The sequence below is a fragment of the Petaurus breviceps genome, unplaced genomic scaffold (assembly GCF_028583685.1).
Source record: "Petaurus breviceps papuanus isolate PSGF00001 unplaced genomic scaffold, PetGlider_PUasm1.0 173, whole genome shotgun sequence".
NCBI classification, from domain to species: Eukaryota; Metazoa; Chordata; class Mammalia; order Diprotodontia; family Petauridae; genus Petaurus; species Petaurus breviceps.
Window position 1 is genome coordinate 10,561,313 of NW_027185759.1, and position 23,592 is coordinate 10,584,904.

General features: G+C 46.4%; 1 protein-coding gene across 8 annotated transcripts in view; it reads left to right on the forward strand.

The window, feature by feature from the left end:
* PASK (PAS domain containing serine/threonine kinase) overlaps window positions 1-21,390 on the forward strand; it is a 64,016-nt gene extending 42,626 nt beyond the window's left edge. For 5 of the 8 annotated variants that reach the window (XM_069083380.1, XM_069083379.1, XM_069083386.1 and 2 more), the window contains 11 exons: window positions 2,140-2,308; window positions 3,763-4,436; window positions 13,004-13,182; window positions 13,547-13,714; window positions 14,967-15,092; window positions 15,217-15,351; window positions 16,535-16,734; window positions 17,387-17,520; window positions 19,080-19,229; window positions 20,150-20,199; window positions 20,713-21,390. In XM_069083380.1, coding sequence (XP_068939481.1) covers window positions 2,140-2,308; window positions 3,763-4,436; window positions 13,004-13,182; window positions 13,547-13,714; window positions 14,967-15,092; window positions 15,217-15,351; window positions 16,535-16,734; window positions 17,387-17,520; window positions 19,080-19,229; window positions 20,150-20,172 — 1,958 coding nt within the window. In that variant the 3' untranslated portion in view covers window positions 20,173-20,199; window positions 20,713-21,390. The remainder of the gene's footprint in view (window positions 1-2,139; window positions 2,309-3,762; window positions 4,437-13,003; window positions 13,183-13,546; window positions 13,715-14,966; window positions 15,093-15,216; window positions 15,352-16,534; window positions 16,735-17,386; window positions 17,521-19,079; window positions 19,230-20,149; window positions 20,200-20,712) is intronic. The other 3 variants (XR_011167432.1, XM_069083382.1, XM_069083383.1) reach the window with 3 other exon arrangements.
* Window positions 21,391-23,592: the final 2,202 nt, after the last annotated feature.

Here is a 23,592-nt window from a genome sequence, read left to right on the forward strand (position 1 = left end):
GGAAAAAAAGAGTTCCCACTCTTTTCCTGCCTGTTGTTAAAATATTGCCCATGGAACATTTCATCAAAGGGTTAGTTTAGTTAGTTAGGAGGTCCCTGTTTATCCAGAAAGCAAGATTGGGGTCAGAAGTGCAGTAATTACAAAAACCAGGGGGAGCTGATTTGTGTACAAATCCTTAACAATTAGCTTAAGCATATGCAATATTTCTAAGTCAAAAGATCCTCTCTGGGGCCAAGGGTGGTGTATTTGGCTGTTACTATAGACCATTTATTTTTGTAGTGTTTCATCAGGCCAGAGTTCCCATGTCGAGAGTAGATGCAACCAGGAATAATTTAGCTTCCAGAATCTGCAGGCAGTTGTCACAAACCAGAGTTATCAGAACCAGTCCAAAGTTATTTGAATCTGCGGAATGTTATAATGATCACTAGCTATTCAAGGCATAATTGAGCTGTCAGATTTATATCATCAATGATAGGGAGCCTACTGACCATCTGAAATATCTATCAGACCAGGCTAGATGAAGACTGCCTGGACAGTTTATTTTTCCTGCCCATAATTCTCCCTGGATAAAAGCTACCTTGCATATGCTGGAGGGGTTCATGGGCTGGAACAGCTGCTCTTGAACTGGCCTAGCCTGTCCCAAGAATTTTGAAAAAATTGTCCTGGAGTCAGCTTACTGGGCAGTGTTGTCAGTCAGCAACCAATGATGCAGAGACAGGAGGGCAAACTACAATTTTATTTTGTTCAGAGTGCAGGTTTCATCGTACGCCTGTCAGTCTGTGGGCCCCAGGCTTCAGCTTCAAGTAGCTTTCTGTAGGATCGGAATAGATGAGCAGGAGGGCTGCAAAGACATTTTATAGGGAGCAGAAGATAGGGACGTACCCTTTAGGAGGCAGAGGAGGAGGGGGACATGAGGATGTTTCCATGAGGAATGTCAGGGGACTAGCTGGTTCAAATCAGAGCTGCCGTTTATGTCTCAAGCTTGATTTCTGCAAACTTCAGCAGGAAATAGGACCTGCTTCTTCACGCCAGCATGGCAGGAAGTTGGAGTCTGCGCCAGCTGTTCTTAGCACAGGGGTCGCCTGACGCCTGAGTCAGGTGGTTTACTTACCTACCCCCCCCCCCCCCCCCGCCTCACGCGGCAGCCTTTCAGGTATCTGGTGATAGGGATTGTGTTTCCTCTAAGTCTTTTCTTCTTCGCGCTGAATACCACCAGTGCTTCCTAATGATAGTCAGTACACATTGAGTGCCAGCTTATGTGCCGGTCACTGTGCTGAACACTGGGGATGCAAATGTGGAAGAGTCAGGCCCTGCCCTCCCCCCAGGATCTCGCAGTGTAGTGGGGGAAGACCACCTGAAAAAGGAAGCTGACAAGGAAGGTATGGGCAGCCTGACGGAGTCTAGGCCCGAGGTGGGGAGTTTGGGTAGATGAAGAGATGGCTGCCTTGTGAGTCTGTTGAAAGAATGGAGGCTTTGGGAGGGGTTCTTAGGTCTGTCCTGTGGCCCCCAATCAGAAGGAGAGAGGGTATTGAGGGTACTGATGAGATGTGAGTGCCAAAGCTCTCTGTCTGGCAGTCTGGCAGGATGAGGAAATTCCTTGGGGGCGATGGTGGGATCACGGCCAAAGGAGTGCAGCTGAGTGGCAATGACCGTGTTGGCTTTCTGGTGGTCTTCCTTTGGCCTCTCTCTTCTCCATGTCCTGCCTAAAATGTGGCCATCTGGGGGGCGGCTGGGTGGCCCAGTGAGTAGAGCACCAGCCCTGGAGTCAGGAGGACCTGGGTTTGGATCTGGCCTCAGACACTTGACACAACAACTAGCCGTGTGACCCTGGGCAAGTCACTTAACCCCAATTGCCCTCCAAAAAAAAAGGCAAAAAAAAAAAAATGTGGCCATTTGAAATGGAATCTTTTCTCCTTTTTTCCAGACCTCCCATGTAAGCACAGTGTATAGTGCATTTCTTTCAGTGGAGGCTGGTATTCTTTTCAAGATAATTATTGATTCTGCTCATGTATGTAACAAGGAAGAAGACCCAAGATCAAGCTAGTTTCTTATCTCTTTGAGCTACTGAAAATTAGGAAGCATTTGTTCAGTGCTAAGTTTCTAGGAAAAAAGAATTCTTTCTTTTTTTTTTCCTCTTAGGTCCTGGAGTTAATATCTTACATTCTGCAAGTGAACTTCAGCAAATCCTGGAGGGCCAGAAATTAGCAAGACCCTCAAGAGACCCCAGTAAGGTGGCTACCCTAGCTGAAAATGAAGGGAACAGTTCGCCACTTTCTTCTTTACCCCTTGCAGAATCACCCACACCAGGGTAAGCTACTTGGAAATTAGAACCATGCTGCTCTGCCCAAGGGCAAAGGAATTCTCCTGGGGTGTGCTCACGGAAGAATAGAATCTTAGACCTGACAGAGAACTTAGAGATCATCTGGTAATTTTCCAAATAGAGAAGCTGCAACTCGTCAATGTGACCTGAATGAGCGCGTGTCCCTAAGGCCTTATTAATGCCTGCACCTGGGGGCTCCACTATGAGGGGATGACAGGTCTTTCAATTTCTCGCTCCTTGGCTACATACTTATGTGCACGCATGTAGATGTATGTTTATGTACACAGGTCCATGTGTATATATGTACAAGTGTGCATGTTTACACACACATCCATATTAACAGCAGTTTCAGGGATCTTAACATTTGAACAAGTTATCATTAACTTCTATAAAATTCTACTGGAAGAAAAACATGATGGGGATTTTAGTTACAGATCAAGGCATGAGCAAAGAAAGGACTTACCATTTGTCCTAAAAGCCAGTTCCCATGTGGCCTTGAGAACTGCATCCCATGCTCTTTGGATTGCATTGGCCCTGTTCCCTAGACTGGAGCCCCTGGAGTTAACCCTTTGACCCACCATGATGTGGATCTCCACACCTAGCATCGCCCAGTGGGGCTATATGGCTGCGTGATGCCTTCTATGTGTGGCTGTGGCCCTGAAGGAGCTCTGAGGCACTTTAGGGTAATGAGATTGAAGGCACAAGCCCTCTGCCCTCTCCTCCCTTGGCAGCTAATGGTCTGCTTGGGGTAGTAAGAGGTGAGTCCATGGAACAGCTATTCCTATGTGGGATGGATTATTGATGGCTTCAGAGGGCCTTTTGAGTCCAAGATTGCAGTCATGCTGAGGGAGGCTCCTTAAGCGTAGCAGGCTTCTGGAGGAGCTGAGTGTAGAGACGGCCACAGGCCAGAGGAGGCCATCAGAGGGTTGGCAAATGGAATTTGTTGAAAAGATGCTGTTACGGTACAGATCCATATTTTAAAGGGAGGGCTGTTGAGGGGGGCATCATAGCTCAGTGTGCTACAGTCACCACTGGAGTAAGTGGTACGTATTTTTAAACTCTCTATACAGTTATCTCCTCCAAAGCCTTATCCCCCTGTGGAAGGAAGGGGCCCTGCATTGCTCACGGCTTTACCGTTGTAGGAGACTTTCCTCAGTAGAATGGCCACTGAGAGAAGGGCTTTTTTGGCTATAGCAGCCCATGAAGCTGTGGGGGAGATGTGGCTGGCATCCACGAGGGAGCCATCCCACGGGTGATACAGTAGATAGTGTTCTACTGGCATCTTTTGGATTCCATGAACCATTTCTTCCTTTGATAAAGCCCGAGATTTTTGGTAGAGACAGCCAGGCTCTCTAGCACAGTTGAGATAGCAGATGGCATACTCTTTTACTTTTGTTTCTTGTTGGTTGTGATGTGACTGTAATCCATGTTACTGTCTTCAGCATGGGTAATGCCACTGCCGAGAGTCCGCCTGCGCCAGAGGAACAGCCCTCATCTATGGGAGCTTCTGAGGAGGGACCTGCAGAGACAGGGATGGTGCAGAGTCAAAAAAGCATAATTAGCATCTTAAAAAAGGAGCATAATGTTCAGTCGAAAAAAGACTCAAAAAGCCAACAGCGGAATTCAGTTGTTATAGTGGGAGAATCCCCTTCTCAATCAAGGGTCTTGGAAAATGCCAACGGAGCAGCTTCTTTCCCTGATTCCGATCCAAAAGAACGTGCTTTGTCAGGGCCCCCAGTGGTTACTAGAGTCACAGATGATGACGTGAACTCCTCTGCTTATGGTGGTAAAGATCAATTCCCTGGTACTTTGTATTCCCAAACGACACTTCCACCCAATGGGGAGACCCCAGATATGGCTGGGCAGAAGTTGGATGCCTCAGAGGACAGCCAGGAAGGATCAGCACCAGAGGACAGCTTTTCAGCCCATAGCCCTTCGAAATACAATAATGTGGATCCCTTGGAAGACTCATTAGAAAACCAGACACTGAATGCTCAAGCAACCTCCACCCCTGTGAAAATGGGAAGGCAGCAGATGCCCAGACTTAGCCTCCAAATGGAGATCGTGGAAGGCACTTACCCTGGGACCTGTAATCACAAAGATGGGGCCAAACTCAGTGAGTACATCAAAGGGATTTGAGAGAACAGGCCTAACTACTTGCTTTGCATTAATTCTTCAATTTTAACTGCTATCACCAGCTTTAAGCGGCTTCACATTTCTATTTGGATGCTACCACATTAGTGTGTCTATAAAATTTGGGGATTTGTTGTAATAATTTCTTTATGAGTTTTAAAAATCTAGTAATTTTGGTGAAAAGGATTCACTAGTGTATTTCTGATTTCTGTTTACCTTTGTAAAATGTATGATTTTAAACTATGCATTAAGTCTAAGTCTAAGTTGGTACGTTTACAGTTGACGGCCTGGAATGTGAAGACCTCCCTGCCCAGGGTCCCTTTAATGCTCACAGAGCTTTTTTTTCTGCATATTGTTCCTTAACTCTCACCCTTCAGTAGCTGATGTTTATTAGTCTTACCCATGTGTTTTCCTCTGATTTCCCAAGCAAGTTCGTGTCTTATGCTTAAATTCAGATCTCTGTAGTGCTTTCCTCTTGTCATAATACTTTTGTACTGTATTTTTTTTAAAGAAATTTTGAGGGTAGATCAAGGAAATTTTTGTGACTAAAGCATTTCTGAATTTTAACAAGGCATTTCACAATCTGATGATACTTTAGTGAACAAGATGGCCAAACATAGGTGGAATCATAGCACATTTAGGTAGATTATGTGCTTATTAATGGATTGTATCTAAAGAATGTTGATTTTACAACATTCTTCTGACTTCTTAAAGCTCCCTGGGCCTTGCTATTAACCCTGCTGCTGCATTCTTAGTACTTAAAAACTTTTCCAACTTCTGTAGAGTCAAATTCTTTTCTGTGTTGTCTCCCTCAGAGGCCCAGAGGAGAGAAGAGGGCATATGGAAGAGATGTTATGAGAGTAGAGATGACAGGACTTGACCACTGATTGGGTGGGTGGTGGTGTGGGGAATGAGAAAGAGTAAGGAATCAAAGGTGATCCTTAATTCTTGGGCCTGGGTACTGGGAAAATGGTGGTACGCTCAACAGGCATTGGGAAGCTGGGAAGAGGGAAGGTTTTTTTTTGGGGGGGGGATAAGAACACGAGTTCATTTTTGGACATGTTACATTTAAGATATCTGTGGGATATCTAATTCAAGATAGTTGGAGACGTGAGCCTGGAGGTGAGCAGAAAGGTTAGGGCTGAGTAGAGCTGAGAATCATAGGTGTAGAGGTGGTAACTGAGTCCATAGGAGCTGATGATGTCACCAAACAATCATCAAGGACAGGTTGGGGGATGGCCTGGTTAGAGAGCCATTTGTCTGAAAAAGATCTGGGGGTTTGGGTGGATTACAAGTCAGAAGTGTGATACAGCAGCAAAGAAGGCTAATAGAATCTTTGGATGTTCTAACAAATGCATGGTTTCCAAGAATAAGGGGGTAATGGTCCATAAAAACTGAACATTGCACAATGTTCTGTTACTACGTACAATGTTCTCCTGGCTCTCCCCACTTCACTCAGCATCAGTTCATGTAAGTCTTTCCAAGTTTCTCTGAAGTCCATCTGCTCATCGTTTCTCATAGCACAATAGCATTCCATTACATTCATACACCACAGCTTGTTCAGTCATTTCCCAGCTGATGGGTATCCCCTCAATTTCCAATTCTTGGCCACCACAAAAAGAGCTGCTATAAGTGTGTTTGCACATGTGGGTCCTTTTCCCTTTTTTATGATCTCTTTGGAATACAGACCTAGTAGTGGTATTGCTGAGTCAGAGGGTGTGCACATTTTTGTAGCCCTTTGGGCATAATTCCAAATTGCTCTTCAGAATGGTTGGATCAGTTCACAACTCCGTCAACAATGCATTAGTGTTAACAATTTTCCCACACGTCTCCAACATTTATCATTTTACATTTTTTTTGCCGTATTATCCAATCTGATAGGTGTGAGGTGGTACCTAATTGTTGTTTTAATTTCCATTTCTCTAATCAATAGTGATTTAGAGCATTTTTTCTTTATTAATCAATATTATTTTTCAGCATTCACTTCCATAAGTTTAAAATTTTCTCCCCCTCCCTCCCCAAGATGGCATGCAGTCTGATATAGGCTCTCTATATACATTCCTATGAAACATATTTTCACATTAGTTCTGTTGTATAGAAAAATCAGAACGAATGGGAGAAACCACAAAAAAAAAAAAGACCCAAAAAAGAAAATAGACTGCTTCACTCTGCATTCCGACTCCATGGCTCTTTCTCTGCATGTGGATGGCATTTTCCGTCGTGACTCTTTTGGAGTTGTTTTAGGACCTCGCATTGCTGAGAGGGGCTGAGTCTATCAAAGTCAGTCGTCACACACTGTGGTTGTTCCTGTGTACAGTGTTTTCTTGGTTCTGCTCATTGCACTCAACTTCAGTTCATGTAAGTCTTCCCAGGTTTCTCTGAAGTCCTCCTGTTCCTCATTTCTTATAGCACAGTAGAACTCAATCACATTCATATACCGCAGCTTGCTCAGCCATCCCCCCATTGATGGGCATCTGCTCATTTTCCAGTTCTTGGCCACCACAAAAAGAGCTGCCATCAGTACGTTTGTACATGTGGGTCCTGTTCCCACTTGTATGGTGCTGTCTTTGGGATCCAGCCCTAGAAGTGACATTGCTGGGTCAAAGGGTCTGCACATTTTCATAGCCCTTTGGGCAGAGTTCCAGATGACTCTCCAGAGTGGGCAATAATAATAGACACTAATTGTTGGTGGAGTTGTGAGCTGATCCACCCTCACTGGCCATTCTTCAGCTTCCCACATTCTGTGGTCCAGCCAGATGGGCTTCTTTCTGACCTTCATCCAGAACACTCCCCTCCAGCCTCTGGGACCTTTGCACAGGTTGTCCCCCATGCCCTTCCTCCTCTCCATTGCCTTGTACAATCCCTCTCTTCAGTGTGCAGCTGAAGCATCACCGTGAAGGGTTTCATGACCTCTTCAACTGCTAGGCCTCTCCCTTGTAAACTACCTTGTATTTAACTCTCCGTATTGATTCTTCTGTGAATCTACATCGATTTATGTCCTCATTGGCTCTGTTGTTCAGTCTCTGTGGTCGTGTCCGACTCTCCGTAACCCCCTTTGGGGTTTTCTTGGTGAAGATCCGGTGTGCTCTGCCATTCGTGGTGGCCTGTAGGCTCCAGGAGAGGAAGGAGCATTTCCTTATTGGCGTTTGTGTGCTCAGTGTCTGGCACAGCGCCTGGTAGAGTTGTGGTCCATTGGCCATCTTAAGTTTCAGCTCCCTGTGAGCCACTTATCTCCTATCCATTCCAGTTCAAAGATGATTCTCTTTGGAAGAGAAAGGGAACGAAATAAAAGTTGAATATTTTGACCTTTTCAACATGAATTATCCTCACAAGTCACATAAGCTCTGTTTACTTCAGTTTCCTCGACTGTACAATGAGGATATGAACAGCACCTACCTCCCGGGGCTAATGAGGTCACACTTGTTTGTAAAGTGCTTGGTGCATAGGAGGTAGAGGTGAATGTTTATGCCCTTCCCCTTCACAGTGGCCCTGTCTTTATTTGAACCTATTTCCCCTTCCTCTATAGCTTTAAACCCTCCACTCATTGTGCCTCTGAGAGACAGTTTGGCATAGTAGGCATATCTCTGGACTTGGCATCCAGAACACCTGACTGGGGATTCCATCTCAGCTGCTAGATGTCTGGAATTCACTTCCTTTTCATCCCAATCTCTCGAAATCTTTCATGTGATAAAAAGGTGGGTAACAAAAACATACCTGGTGCTTTTGTCAAGGCTTCGATCAGGTCCTAGCTTCCAGGAAAGAAGCCTCTCCTAATTCCCCCAGTTCTCAGGACTTTTCCTGCCAACTTGATCTTGTGTTGACTTCGCTGTACATGTTAGGCTTCATCAATGGGGAGTAGAAGCTCCCTGGGGAAGAGATCCCCAACGCCTAGAACAGTACCTGGCTCATCCCTAATAGATAAATGTTTAATTAAATTAAAAGTGGGATAAGCAGTGAAGTCCGCTGAAGCCAAAGCTTCAGTTTGAAGGCCGGATGCTGTCGGAGCGCTGAATTGGGTGTTGGGAAGACTTCAGAACAAAGACAATGACTTTTATTTTGGGTATGTTGAGTTTGAGATGCTGATGGAACAGCTCAGTGGAGATGTTTAAAGGGTATTAGAACTTAGTTTAATGGTTAGTGACTTAGTTGAGGATTGATAGGGACTTGTGAGAGATAGAAGAGATCATAGGATTCTCTGGTCCTTCCTTTTTTCTTTTCCTTGGAGGGGGGAAGGCAAGGCAGTTGGGGTTAAGTGACTTGCCCAAGGTCACACACCTAGTTAACTGTCAAGTGTCTGAGGTCAGATTTGAACTCGGGTCCTCCTGACTTCAGGGCTGGTGCTCTATTCACTGTGCCACCTAGCTGTCCTCTGGTATACTTTTCCTACCATTTAATGGCAAACACTTCCTAAATGAGTCAGCAACTCTCTTACAGAAATGAAAGACACAAAGCATATATTTGAAATAAGATTTTCCAAGAGTATTTGGGGTCACAAATGACCAGGCTAAGACCCCTTTCTTTGTTGAGGGTTGTTATTCTCTTTGGCTTTGGGTGACGCTATGGACAGCACACTGGGCCCAGAGTCAGGGAGACTGGAGTTCAGAGCTTCAGACACTTCCTGGCCATGTGTCCTGGGCAAATGCTCTTCCCTGTGTCTTAGTTTCCTCAGCTGTAAAATGGGGACAATACTAATGCCTCTCAGGGCTGTTGTAGGATCAGATAAGATGACATCTATAAAGAAATGCTGATTCCCTTGCCCCTTCTTCTTTTCTGACCTCTGGGGTTCCCAAGTCTCATGTCAACTGATGACTCAAACCTTGAGAAGCACCCAAGGCACACTGAGGTTGCAGAATGATAGCGACATAGTGGGTTCCCACTAGACTTTTCCTTCAGGTCCCTCAAGTCCCCTGGGGCTGTCTGGAAGATGAAGGGGGCTGAGAGGAGGGTGGGCAGTCTGGGGAGTAATGTGCTGAATGATTTCCAGTTTAGGGAGTATAAATGGAACATCAGAAAGCCATTTTTCCTCAACAAGCATGAATTACCAACTAATGGCATATTAGTTGTCAGTCAACAAGTGTTTATAAAACCCCTGTGCCAGGTACTCTGCTAAGTGCTGGGAATGCAAAGGAGGGCACAGAATGTGTCCCTTGCCCTCAAGAAATTTCTGTTTCAAATGAGGTAGACAATGTGCAGATGTTGGTATGCATATATGATGTGTACTGTGATAAGGTGGCTGTGCACTGGACCAAACTTAAAATGACCCACCACCAGGGAAATCTGTCCCCAGATCCTAGATGTCAAGGCCAGTCTGTGGAGACTACACTGAAGAGTGAGTGTGTATGGCAGGGCATTGGTGTCTAGGGGCAGGGCTCTGGTTAGAGGTCTTGGCAAGCAGTCTGTGTCAGAGCTGCTGGGCTGTTGGGGTTTGTACCCCAACCGCAGGGGGCTGTTACTCAGGGACAAGCCTCCATCCTTGGGAGGATTGCTGAGGAATTGGGGTAGGAGGTAGGGTCCCCAAACTGGGACTTAGGCAAGAGAGATAAGATAGGGCCAGGACATAAGGTAGGGGGCCTGGCCATTTACCCTGTAACTGGGGAGTAAAGTCAAAGTGGATATAGCAACAGTTGAATCCTGCAAGAATTTATTTCTCATCCAAATGCCCAGTCCTTGTACTATGTACTGGTGATAGAAAGTGTAGCTACTGAGCTGTCTAAGCTGGAGAGATGTAGCTGTGAATTCTTTGTCTTGTTTTAGCTGGTTCCTGAGACTGGAACAGATCTGTGTCATCAGGTGGGAGAAAAGTCGTGTTTTCTGGGGAACTTGGAACGATGAAGATAGAGTTAGGCTTGTGATGAAACACAAAAGGCTCAGGCCATTTCTCAGTTCAGAGTCTTGTGCTACATGACTTCTAGCCAGATTGCTGACTTTGTGAATACCTCATCAGTATAATTCAGTAAAATCCCTGAGCTCTTTCGGGATGGGTGCAGCATCAGTCCACCCCATCTTTCTTTCCAGTTATACTCAGCAGAGTATGACGCCATGCTCTACAAAGCCTTTTTGGAAGGATTGGGTGGGGAGGTGGAATTTCCTCACCCCTGCATGTGTATCCACAAAGGCTTTGGGGCCAGAGGTCAGAGAACTCCAGGTGCCTTTGTGGAAGTCTTAATGACGTTTTTCCCAGTCTTTGTCTTCACAAATGTATCTGCCAGGGTCTTCCTGGGGCCATCTATTTTGAACGCTTAGAGTTCAGACCTACTCTCCTTACAAGAGATTAAATGACTTGTCCAAGCTGTCATAGGCTGTCAGATTCTAGATTGGGAGCTAAGGCTTGGACTGAGCTCCAGTGTGCCAGTATTGTCCTCTGTGTCTTCCTTTTGCAAGTGAGGAAACCTGAGGCTCTAGAAGAAATGGTCTTGCTTGAGGTCATAGTGAGTCAGAAGCAGAGATGGAACCAAATGTCGGGTCATGGGTAGCAGGGGTCTGACTAAGCCCCCATCCTGCTTAGAAAGAAAGGGGGTCTCAGGATGCCCCTTGGCAGACCCATTTCTGAGCCTCGGTACAGTAGAGGCATTGGCGGTTTTGTTGGACCTTCTGAGTTCCCAGAGCTCTTGGAGCACGATGGTCCCTTCTGGGAGGGGCCCTCCTAGCACTCATGTTCTGATTTGCTCTGTATTAAGTTCTAAGGTCCCTTCTCTAACGTTCTATGGTCTGTGAGCTTGGACATTCTGTGCTATGCTGGCATTCTGTGTTGTTTGGTGATGTCCTAAGGTCTGGAATAAAAATACTTTCCTTCTGCTCTCCCCTCTTCCAGCCTCCATCCTTATCTCTGAAAAGTTGGAAGGTTTTTGGTGCTTAGAGAAGACTTCTTGAACATTTACCCTTATACTTTTATTTGCACTGACTTGATTTATTTCCTCTATATTTTCCTTCCCGTCACCATTATTATCTCTCTTCTCCTCTTTCCTCCCTCAGAGTGACTTAACTTAGTTCATCCTCATCCTCTGAAAATAGAAAATTCATCTCCAGCTCTAAGATGTTTTGCTGTTTGCCACACATGGCACGTTGGTGACTGACCTGCTAAAAGCGCTTGGGAAATAGTGCTGAGCCTGCATTGGTTGTCGCCTTTCCTAAACAGGGGGAGGGGAACAGTGTTATTGCCCCCTCCTTGTAGATAGGGGAAAGATTCCCCAAGAGTTGGGCTTCTTGCTTTCTGTGTGCCCTGGGAAACCTCGCTGGAAATGGTGATTGTGAGGGGAGAAGATCCTCTTTCCCCCTTGCCTCTTGCCAGCTGTAGGTGTCCCATAGGCTTCTGCCCTGACCGTCTCTTCTCTCCCTGTACTGTTTCACCCAATGATCTCATCTGCTCTCATGGGTTCAGATCCCATGTCTATGGCAATGATCCTCAAATCTGCTACTTATCCATCTGTAACCTCTCTGTTCACCTCCAGCCTCACGTCTCTAACTGCCTCTTGGGCGTCTCCAATTGGGTGTCTCTTGATGTCTGAAACTCAGCATATCCAAAATTGAACTCATTATCTTTCTCTAAAACACCCTCCCGTCTTCCTCTCTTCCCTGTTACTATTGAAGGTACCCCCATCCTCCCTGTCCCTCAGGCTACCAACCTAGGGGTCTTCCTGGACTTCTCATTTTCACACACCTCCCAGATACAAGATGGCACCATGGCTCATTGATTTTCCTTTGTAACATCTCTCACACATGCCCCCTTTTTTCTTCTGGCATTGCCACCTTGGTGGCCTTTTCCAATAGTCTTGCTGATGGGTCTGCCTGCCTTAAATGTGCGTCTGACTAGGTCACCCCTTTCTCTTCCTATCTCTCAGTAAAACTAGGGGCTCCCTATCAACTCCAGGATTACATACCAAGTCCTGCGTTTGGTGTTAAGCGCCTCTCATAACCCACCTGTCACTCACCTTTCCAGTCTCCTTGCCCCTTTCTCCCTTGTACAGTCCAGGGACGCTGGCCTCCTTCCTATTCCCTGAACAATATGCTCCATTGTCTGATTCTGGGGATATTTCTCCTTCTCTCCCCCTCCTGGCTTCCCTGGTTTGCTGGAATGCCGCCTTCCATGGGAAGCCTTTCCCAGTCTGTTTTCATTTCAGTGCCTTCTCTGTTGATGATTTCTCATGTGTCCTGCTGACAGCTTGCTTGTACAAAGTTGCTTGCCTGTTGGCTCCTCCATCAGGGAGCTCCTTGAAAGCAGGGACTATCTTTTGCCCTATGCTGTAGCCCCAGTGCATAGCACAGTGTCTGGCACATAGTAGGAGTTTAATTAAGGTTTATTGACCAACTGACTGACCTCACTTGTTGGCCTGTGTCTCTCTTCAGTCCTGGTCACCAGCCCACGATCAGCCTGGTCTCTGTGCTGGGGTATCCAGGGCTGATGCTGTCACATTGCCCTGTGATGGGGGCTGTGCTTCCTGACCTTGCTGAAGCCCAGCCTTGGCTGTGCCATTCTATATACTCCCTTCCTCCCTTACCTTACACGGTGTCTGATGCTTCCATGTCCTCGTGTTTCCTCCCCTCCCCCTTTAGGTGTGCAGTTTGAGATAAAGCACGTGGAGTTAAAGGGACCTGCAGATTTGTTTTGCTGCTGGATAGTGAAAGACTTCTTCCAAAACCATCGCTCAGTAGGAAGGGCCCAATTTCTGTTTTCCAGCTTGTGCTCCTCATCTCAGTCTTTATTCGAGGAGCCAAAGATCAGCTCGGGAGAAGTAGGTATCTGAAGTCCTCTTGGGCCAGTCCCAAGAGTGGGGGCTCTCCTACGTCTCACTTAGTGCTGTCCATCTTGTGGCCTGCCACCGTGAGTACGTTCTGGCCTAAGAATGTTCCTTTCCTTTCCTTTCCTTTTTTCAAATGGGATGAGGCAAGAGAGAATTTTTGTTGACTTTTCAGTGTGTCTGCTTTGGTGCTGACAGACTTGATCCTTCTCTCTGTAGCCTGGAGAGCATTGTGGCTTCAGACGCTCCAAGGAATGGGTCATTCACTGCTCTTTTGGTGGCCTGGGTCGGGCTGGGCTGGGCCATTGCTTGTTCACTTCACCATCTGGCCTCCTGGGCCTTGTTTGTTCTGTTCCAGATGAGAAAACTCAAAGACCGTTTGGATGAATCCTCCTGGAGTAAAGACTTAGAAAGACTGAAGGCTTATGATGGAGAATATTCAAAGCATTATGTCACCCTGAGACCCATTGGCAGTGGAGCCTTTGGCTTTGTGTGGATTGCTAAGCATAAGGAAGAAGGCCAGGAGGTAAAGCCCCTCGTGGTGGGCGTGGAGTGGGCCTAGGCCTCTCTGCCTGGTGCCCCTGGTACTGGTGCTTCCTGCCCACAGCATGACTCTTTGAGGTCCTTTGATGGTGGTCTGCCAGCATGGCATGGGCAGCGGGCAGTCTGGAAGGTTTTTAATATCACTTATTTGTGTGGATGTTTTACTAGAGGGCAATGATACCCCCAGGACCTTCTATAGGCTGTGAATAGCAGAAGACTTAAACAATGGTTCTGCGGACAGAGTCAGTGTTGAGGGTGGGTCCCACATCGTGGCTGCTGGTGTGACAGAATCATCTGTGAGCCTTGCCAGGTGCTGCCTTCTGAGCTTCTCCCAAATGGGTGAGAATACAGCTCTGTGGCCTCTGAGCGATTGGGCAGACAGGTGCTCTGCTCAGGAACAACGGGAATGGTTTGCCTCCCCAGGAAGCTTTCTGTTTCCTGTCTGGGTCATGACCAAGTCATGCAGGACCTTCCTGGTGCTCATACTGGACCAAATCAGGTAGGGCGAGCACCAGATTACTGGCTTCCTTTTGGGGAGTGCCAAGTGTTTATGATTTAACAGCTTGAAAACTTAACTAAAATAGTTTTTAGAGGGTTTTGCAGACATAATAGGGTTAATATGTTTTGGATAGAGATGAAGTAATTTTTCCCTAGGGAAATAGGTGGAGAAGGGTGAAGAAACCTAAGGCGTCTCCGGTATCTTAGCCTTCTCCTCTGACTTTTTGTAGATGCACAGATTTGTCTTGTTGATAGATGTATTATATGTATATTGTATGTATTTCATATGTACACATATACACACATATACAGTAAGCAAGGTGGTACAGTAGAAAGAGAGCCAGGCCTGGAGTCAGGAAGGCCTGAGTTCAAATCCAGCCTCAGACACTTATGACTCTGGGCAAGTCATTTAACCTTGTTTGCCTCAGTCTCCCCATTTGTAAAATGAGCTGGAGAAGGAAATGGCAGATCACTCCAGTATTTTGCCAAAAAAGCCCCAAATGGGGTCATGAAGAGTCAGACATGACTGAAAGATGACTGAATGACAAAATACCAAAATATATTCATATGTGTGGGTGTGTATGTGACGATAATTCAGAAATAAGTCAAATGTCACAAGCCTGCAGTTTGAACAGTAACAACTCCGTGCGCCTGGCTGCTTCCTTGTGCTGTGGGTTTATGGGGAGAAAGGGGGAAGACGCATGTGATGTTCTTTGTGCCCTCTGCTCTCGTTCTAGGTTGTGGTCAAGTTTGTTAGGAAGGAGAAGGTGCTGGAGGATTGCTGGGTGAGAGACCCAGAGCTGGGAAAAGTGACGAGAGAGATCGCCATTCTCCGGCGTCTGCAGCATCCCAACATTATCAAGGTGTGTGACCGATAGCTCTGCTTCAGCGGTCTTATCTTGGGTGTTGGAAAGGGCTCAGTGACACAAACCCTTAGTCACAGAAGGATGAGCATCGTTACGGGATGGTCTCCTCCTTTCCTTCCAGGTGATCGATGTGTTTGAAAATGAAGGATTTTTCCAGCTCGTGATGGAGAAACATGGGTTGGGTATGGATCTCTTCACGTTCATCGATAGCCATCCCAATCTGGACGAGCCCCTGGCAAGCTACATCTTCAGACAAGTGAGAGCTGGCCTGTGTGAGGTCAGGTGGGCTCCCGGGTCCATGGGTGGGTCTGTAATTGTCTCCAGACTCGGGCCTCCTGAGGGTTGTGTGCACCACCACGGAGAGAGATTCTGAAGCGGTTAGGGCTGAAGAGGGGCCTCCTTGCTAGGAGACCGTGTGCTGGGCAGTGCAGAGGGGATTCCTGCTTGGGTACATGCCGGAGAGGGTGGTTTGGGAGGCCCCCTCTCACTAATCTGTTGAATGCTTCTGTGGAGGGTGGCAGCACAGACAAGCGGTGTCCACATAGTCTTCACTTTGTCCGGACCAATAGTGTTCACTGAGCCCTTCCAGCATTCAGAAGGCAGGGAGGGAAAAGTTCTTGCATCTGGAAGCTCCCCCTTTCTTAACAGGCAGAGAAGGGTGTTAAGAAAGTAAGGGCCTTGATCTTCTCATTTAAGATTTGGGGTCTTCAGGAGAGGGGACAGAATCGAAAGAACATTTGTGTTATAAAACTCTCCTTTCCGTCAGTGCAAGACATAGTCCGCACATAAAGTAGCCAAATGATTACCAAAAGACACCATCCAGACAGATACATACAAATACACACACCCACACCTACACATCTGATATATATGTCTGTGTGTGTATATCTGTATGGTATTCATTGCTTCCTCAAAGTAAGAGCTACTGTGCTGTACCATACTTCTAAAATGGAGCCTGTATTTTGAGGGAATTCTTAGAATCTTTATTATTTGGAACTTTGAAAATGGTGTGGACAGTGTAACATTGACTAAAACTGCATATTCAGGATTCTCTCAGGTGTCCATGCATCTTGGCTTTTGATTTTTTAGTTTTCTAATTCAAACTTGAATTCATTTAAACCGCCCCCCCCCCACTTCCCTGATTTTCTTCCCAATTTCATTGCTAGTTCAAGTTCACACAATGGCCTGATGTGCCTCCTGTGAGAGGAAGAGGCAGTGACTCCCCTGGCCCCTCCACAGGTGTGTAGAGCATTGCCTCTGTGGAGCAGGGATGGGGCCGGCCCTGCCGTCGTCTCTGGCACCGGCTTGTGAGCACGAGCAGTCGTCATCCTTGGCTTTCAGATGGGCCGGGTCTGAGCAGGGTCCAGGCTAAGCATGGTGCCCCTTCCTCTGTGCTGGCCGGGCAGGAGAATGACCCCCCATCTCCACCTGTGCTTTAGGTGGTGTCAGCAATAGCATACCTCCAGTCCCAGAACATCATCCATAGGGACATTAAGGATGAAAACATCATCATTGCGGAGGACTTCACCATCAAGCTGGTGGACTTTGGCTCGGCTGTTTATATGGAACCTGGAAAGTGCTTCTACACTTTCTGTGGCACCATCGAGTACTGCTCCCCAGAAGTGCTCATGGGACACGCGTACGTACCCCAGCGCAGCCGGGCTCCCCCTTGTCTCAGTGCCCATGCTGCTGGCTGGTTATGGGGGCCCGAGAGGACGTCACCATCGCCTCTGAATTTGGTCTGTTACATGTTCGAGGGTTAGGCTGATTCTGTGATGTGCCTTACCGTGATGCCACAGACATCGAGCCCTGCCTCATGAGGCGCTCCCCCAGGGTCACCCTTCATCGTCTGTGGAAATCCTAGTGCTGCTCAAGGTACCAGCTGACCATCCAGGCCAGGAATCCACAGGCAGTGAGAGGCTGGCAGACTGGGCAGAATTCTGGGTCTGCCCTGAGCCCAGCGTCTCCTGGGTTAGGTTCCTGTCCTCCCTCTGAATGGCACGCATAACACCGGCAGATGTTCTTCATTCCCACAGAGGGTATGAATGAACACTAGAGGGCAAAACCCGTGCTCACAGAGCCTGCTTCATTCCTCTTACAGGACAGTCTGGAGGGTGTCTGCTCCTGTTGTTCAGGAGTAAGCGTGTGGTAGCAGTGACTGGCAGGCAGCTTCCCGCAGGCCTGCCTGCCCGGGGAGGGCCTGCCTGCCCGGGGTCAGCTCCAGGGAGTGTATTCTGATGGCTGGGACACATCTGCACCCGTGTTACTGACTGCTGCTTATTTCTGAATAGATACCAAGGACCAGAGATGGAGATGTGGGCCCTCGGGGTGACCCTCTATACCTTAATGTTTGAAGAGAATCCTTTCAATGAGCTGGATGAGGCCCTGGAAGCGGTGCTTCACCTTCCTTTTCCGGTCTCAGCTGGTAAGTGCCTTTCATTTCATCATGAATCCTTCCTTAAGAGGGTCCATGTTTCCATTTTCTTTCTTCTTGCAGAGTGGTCAGCCTCTTTATCTCCTTCTTGGGAGTGTCCACTTACTTCCTTTTTCCCCAGTCCTCTAATTCTCTCACCCCAATATTGTGGTCCTCAAAAAGCAATGAGCCAAGATGCACCTGGAGGCCAGCACTACAGTTCTCTGCTTTTTGATGCTAGAGGCAGAATGGGCTGAGCTGGGTCAGGGCTTGTTGTGGGAATGTCCTTTCTTAAGATGTCACATGCTGCCCGCCTCAGATGAGTCTCTGGAAATGAGCTCCTCGTACTTTCTGGGCATGTGAGAAGCCTGAGAACAGGACCTCCCTTGAGAAGGATGGGAAGGAGAACAAGGAGTTGGGGGGATGGGGAGAAGCTCTGTTGGAAATCCTGGGTGTGTGGGGATGCTTGGGAGACCACATGTAGGGGCAGTTTCTCCAGTGAGTGGCCACAGAAGTGCCACCCTTGTAATCCAGGTGAGGAAGAGCCTTCCCCACAAGAACAAGTCCATGAAATTAGTGTTGTTCACCTTAGAAATGTGTATGCTGAGAGGGGATGAGATGGAAGCGTGTCATGTTAGGAAGGGGCCGGGAGAGGAGAGGAACGCACATTTGTTCACCAGGCGCTAGAAGAGCTGAAAGTATCCTTTGAGGCTTCAGCATGTAGTTTGGTGACTTGTAAAAGAAATTCCATTAGAACATGATTTGGTATCACGCTGATGCTGAATGTTCTATGGGCCGGTCAGTCATGTCCTTCCAAAAATGGTTATTACATATAAGTAAAAAGCCTGAGCTAACCTATAACATGCTTGTTAGCATTGCCTCCCAGCAAGAATTCTACAGAAATCCCACTGTTGTGCTTTATGAAGAGGTGGTAAATATATGGGATTCCTTTTCTCTGAGCTTATGCAGACTGAGAAGATACATGGGAAGTGCCAGCCCCGAAGTCAGGAGGACCCGAGTTTGGTTCCAGCCTCAGACACTTAACACCCACACAAAAAAATACTAGCCGTGTAACCTTGGGCAAGTTACTTAACCCCAATTGCCCTCCAGAAAAAAAAAAAAAGAAAAGATGCATGGGGTTAAGAGAAGGGCCTTGATCACACAGTAGATGATGGCTCTGTAATAGGTGACTAAAGGGAAATACGGCTATGAAAGGCTTCTCCTTAGTCTCCTGAAGTTAGTTTTGAAGTCCCAGAGCTTGCCTTGCTGCATTGTTCAAAACAAGAAGGGTGGGCTGGATGGCCCGCTTGTCTGGTCTACTCAAGTCATCGTGCCTTGTGGCCCCTGCTCATATATGTGGTTCATTGCCCTGACGTCCCCAGTTCAACCACCAACTCTCCTGCGCATCCACCCTGCTCTCCTCCATCACTGGTGACATCCTGAGACATGGGGTGGGGCTTAGGGGTCTCCAGAAGGTCTCTGGTTTTAGGCTTGGGTGACCCGAGTGGGCTGTGGAGCAGGAGGCACGAAAGCCTGGTCGCTGTTGGGAGATCCTGTTGTGTTCTCCCTAGAACTTTTGAACCTTCTCTGTGAGCTCCTGCGTCCTAATCCAGAAGAACGTATGACCTTGGACATGCTGCTGTGCCATTCTTGGGTAATCCAGCCTGTGAACTTAGCTAGCTATTCCTGGGAGGATGTGTATCACCCAGCTCCTGTACCAGGTAAGAGGCAGGGCAGGCAGAGGGCTCATGGGGTGCTGGGCAGGCTGCTGTTCCACACACGGTCCCAGACATAGCTGGCCTCGATTCACCGCTGAACAAACTTTGGCTGGCTCTGCAAAGACCACTGGCACTCTTTAAAGAATGTCCACAAAAGCAAAACTCATGTATTTAACACCTGGGACAGTTGTGTTCGAGGTCAACATGAGCAGGTCACGTGGAACTGTAACTTAGTTTTACAAAAATATCTTTTATTAATATCTTTGTTTTTACCTTATGGTCATTCCTGGGGAAAAAAATTCCCATCTTCCCTACATTAAACCACCCTTTGTAACCAAGAAAAATGAGTAAGCAGAAATACCAAATACAGGGGTGGCATCAGATGTTGTGTACGCCATTCTTAGTGCCCTTTGCCCTCTACCCTCTGCAGGGAGAAGCGAGGTGGGGGCTCATGACAACACTTCTTCAGTGACCCACCCAGGTCATCTTCATTTACATGGTTCAGGGTGGGGAAGTCCCTATGTTCCTCTGAATTCCTCATTCAGTTTTCATTGACCAATGATAATATCTCTTTACATTTCTGTACCCCAGTTTTTTCAGCTAATCTCCATTGATGGATACCCACTTGGTCTCTGTTTTTGCTGCCATGAAGAGCCTTATGATGAATGTTTTGGGGAGTGTGTGTGTATCTGTATAGACATGTGGGTCAAAGAGCATGAATAGTGTAGGCATTCTTCTTGGATCATACCAAATCGAATCCATCCCAGTTGGCCTGGTACACAACCTCACCTATAGTCTGTTAGGATGCCTGCCATCCTACAGCTTCACCACTAACTGGTTCCACTTTTGTCATCGCGGTTAATTTGCAGGGTCCGCATTGTTTTAATTTGCCTACTTTTAATAACAGCGTCTTTTCATTTCAGAAAGTAGTGTTCATTCACCCTAGAGGAGAGAGAGGAGACTGGACGAAACAGTAAGTAGCACCTCAGCATGTCAAAGCAGATTGGTTGTGTCTTGTGAAGGGCAGAGCTCCTGTTGCTGTTCCTGTGCCTAGAGGACCATGCCAGGGGCCACCCCATGACTTGCACTTTCTTCAGCATCTTCACTGCTGAGGAATGGCTTTGGGCCTTGTTTTGCAGAACCCTTCCCTGGGGGCAGTGGGAGGCTGGCAGTCTTGCTGCTCTCCAGAGCTGACCTAACAAAACCCCATCAGGTAGTCTTCCTCTGAGTTCATGGAATAGTTTTTGTCTTCAAATTTTCCTTGTCTGAATTTGAAAAGAAGAACTGCACAAGTCTGGAATTGTGACGGGGTTTTTCATGGAGGACTTTATAGACATGCTTGTGCTTGATCCTTTCCTTCCCCCTCTTGTGTAATGGTGCATGTCATGTGGTCTGTGCCCATCAGATAGGCAGATGTTTCAACTCTATAGGATTATAGGCCTAAACTGACTGGACCATTCCTAGTATTTTTTTCTTTCAATTCCAGCTTGGGGCTGACCAAGGTAAGTGGACCACACTTTGCAAACTGCTGAGAAGCTGGTACCTTCAGGCACAAATGTGGCTGTTGCTATCCCTTATATCTCTTGGGTGAGCTCGGTGGTATACCCACGATGGCCCAACAGTTATTGCTGACAGAGAGATGCCTGCTGCTTATGGTCACTGCTAAGGGAGCCAGGCTGAAAAGGAAGCGGCTTAGCCAGGTACAGTTTCTGCTGGTACTTATAGATAGCAACAAGACAGTATCCTTCCTCCCTTCAGAAAATGTTCCTCAAAGATGGTGCCATTTGAATTTTTCTAACAGGGAAGTTCCCATTTGCTAAATGTATTTTCTTTATTAGAGTCAGACTGAAAACCTCAGTCTTCGGCTTTTGCTTAGAAGATCTTTGCTTTAAAGAACAACAGAGCAGTGAGGAAGCTTGTGATACTTGCCTCTTAAGACTGATTTGTTTCTCTATATTCTAACAATTCCCCTTTCTGTAGGACTTGAAAAGTAAATCTATTTTTCCTTAAAATACTCAGGAATTCCATTGGCTACAGTAGCCCAAGAATGTGTTCTTCAAAGGTGAAGCTGAGAGGCCTCCAAAAATGCACAAGCCCATGTCTTTGAAGTCTGTTACTTTTTGTAAGAGAAAATAATTAAAATTCATTAAACTGAACAGTAGAAGTGTGTGTTTGTGTGTGTGTTTTAGGGAGAAGGAAAATTGAATACCTTGGCAATTAAGTGCTGAGGCTAAGGTTTCCTCACATTTTGGGGAGTGTGTTGAAAAACGATTGTTATACAGATGACTGGCGATGCTGTCCCTATTTGCCATTTGCATCATATCTGACACTTTGCTTCCCAAATGCATTCGTTTCTACTTCTGGGCCCCTAAATTCCTTCCACGAAGAGAACCCAGTTGCCCAACCTTTATGTACAATTTGAAAAATACACGAAATTGTCTTTTATGACATGACTCTAGAGTGTGTGATTTAGTTGGAGAGTCGTGGGAAGCATAGATAGGCAGTGTGGTCTAATGGGAAGAATCCTGGCCTGGAAGGCAGCCGAGACTCGTGATCCTTACTGACTGGGAAATGATGGGATAGCCTCGTCTGGACAGCAGGTCTTCTTCATCTATTTAGTTTTTCTCATTGGAGTCATTAAGCCACTGTTTTCAGACTTGGGACTCTCAGCAAGACAGGATAGCCAAACTGCTTCAGATTTCCGTGAGTTATAGAATTAGGCTGGGTTTGCTTCAGTTTTATAGCTCAGTGATAGCCCCAATACCATCATTCTCTCCTGTGCCACATTGAGGGGTCTGGGACACATCCCAAGCTAAACCTGAGATAATGACACGGTGCTGATGGGAACATCAGTTCTGGACATTTCCTGGCTCTCCCAGATCCAGAGGAGCTAAACATTTCTGGACCTCTCTGATGTTCTCCTTCAAAGAGTGGAGGAAGCAATGTTCTGGACCCAGTTCTTACCAACAAGGAAGAACTGTTTGCTAGGGTTGAAAAGATGGATACTCTGGAGTGAAGTAACTGCTCCGGTTTGAGATTTGTGATGAGAGAGAGGAAAGCTGTGTGACCCTCCACTAAGCCTCAGAAAAGAACCCAGAATCTATCTGGGGCCAGTGCTGTCTACCTCTTCCTTCCCCCCCCCAATAACTTGGCAGAAACTGAGTCTGGGGAACCATGGATAGCCTAGCATGGGAAGAGGCTGAAAAGCTTTGAAATTCAATCCCCAGGGAAACTTCCATTCAAGAGAAGGGAGTCAGCAGTGAGCAACAGGGCAGATTAAGGTAAAGGACAGAAATAATCAAAAATCTAAGGAGAAAGAAACTCAGAGACCTTGAGCATAAGCAGATAACCAACAGGGAAACGTTAATAGCAGGAGGAAATATGGCCTCTGGAAAGAGGGAAAGAGTTGAGGCATCTATGAATATGGATCTCAACACAAAGGAAAATGATTCTACACTTGATGAGGCAGAGGACCCTGTTGATACAATGTCCCTGAATTGTTTAAATGAGAAGTAAAGTGAGAGCAGAATTTATGGTCTGAACATCAGGCATAATTGGTAGGACAGAAAAATTTGAATCTATAGTGGCAAGTCTCATCAAGGAAAGAGAAGAGGATAGCAGATGGGGAATGCAAATATGTGGAAGTAAAGGGCAGTCTGGAAGAAGCATTAAAGGAAAGCCGCCTCTCTATACAAGCAAAACCTACTGCTCCCGAAGGTAGGATACAAAGAGACAAAGATCATAGGTCTCTCTGAAGAATGACAAAAAACTTAATGCACTACAGTGAAAGAAATAGGAAACTGCCCAGAACCTCTAAACACAGAAAACAGTGTAAATCAAAAGAATCCCATAAATTGCCTTCAGAAAAAAAAAAAAAACCAGACAAAAGCCAAACCAAAAGAAACTTGAGGCTGCAAACCACACATAGTGGTTAAACTGAACAATTCTGTTGAGAAAACAGATTCTGCAAGCAATCAGGAGAAAGACCTTCTAATATAAAGGGAAAGAAATGAAAATAACAAGACTATTCTCCCACTTGAAAACACAGGAGGGAATGGAATGTGTTCCAAAGAGCAGTGGACCTCAAGATGCAGCTAATATGTCTTATGTTGGGTTTGAACTTGTCTTTCTAACTCTAGGTCTAATGCTGTCCGTTGTGGTGCCACCTACTGCTAAATATAGCCTTAAATGATTCCACATTGGGTTTATTTCTGTATTTTAAAATAATACAAGAATAAAGTAAAAATGCTTGTTCACACAAATATGTAATGGAAAATGGTAGGAGAATCTTATCAACACTTGCTGAGAGATGGAAACATTTTATTAGCTACATTATTAATTGACAAAAATGGTTAGCTGACATAAA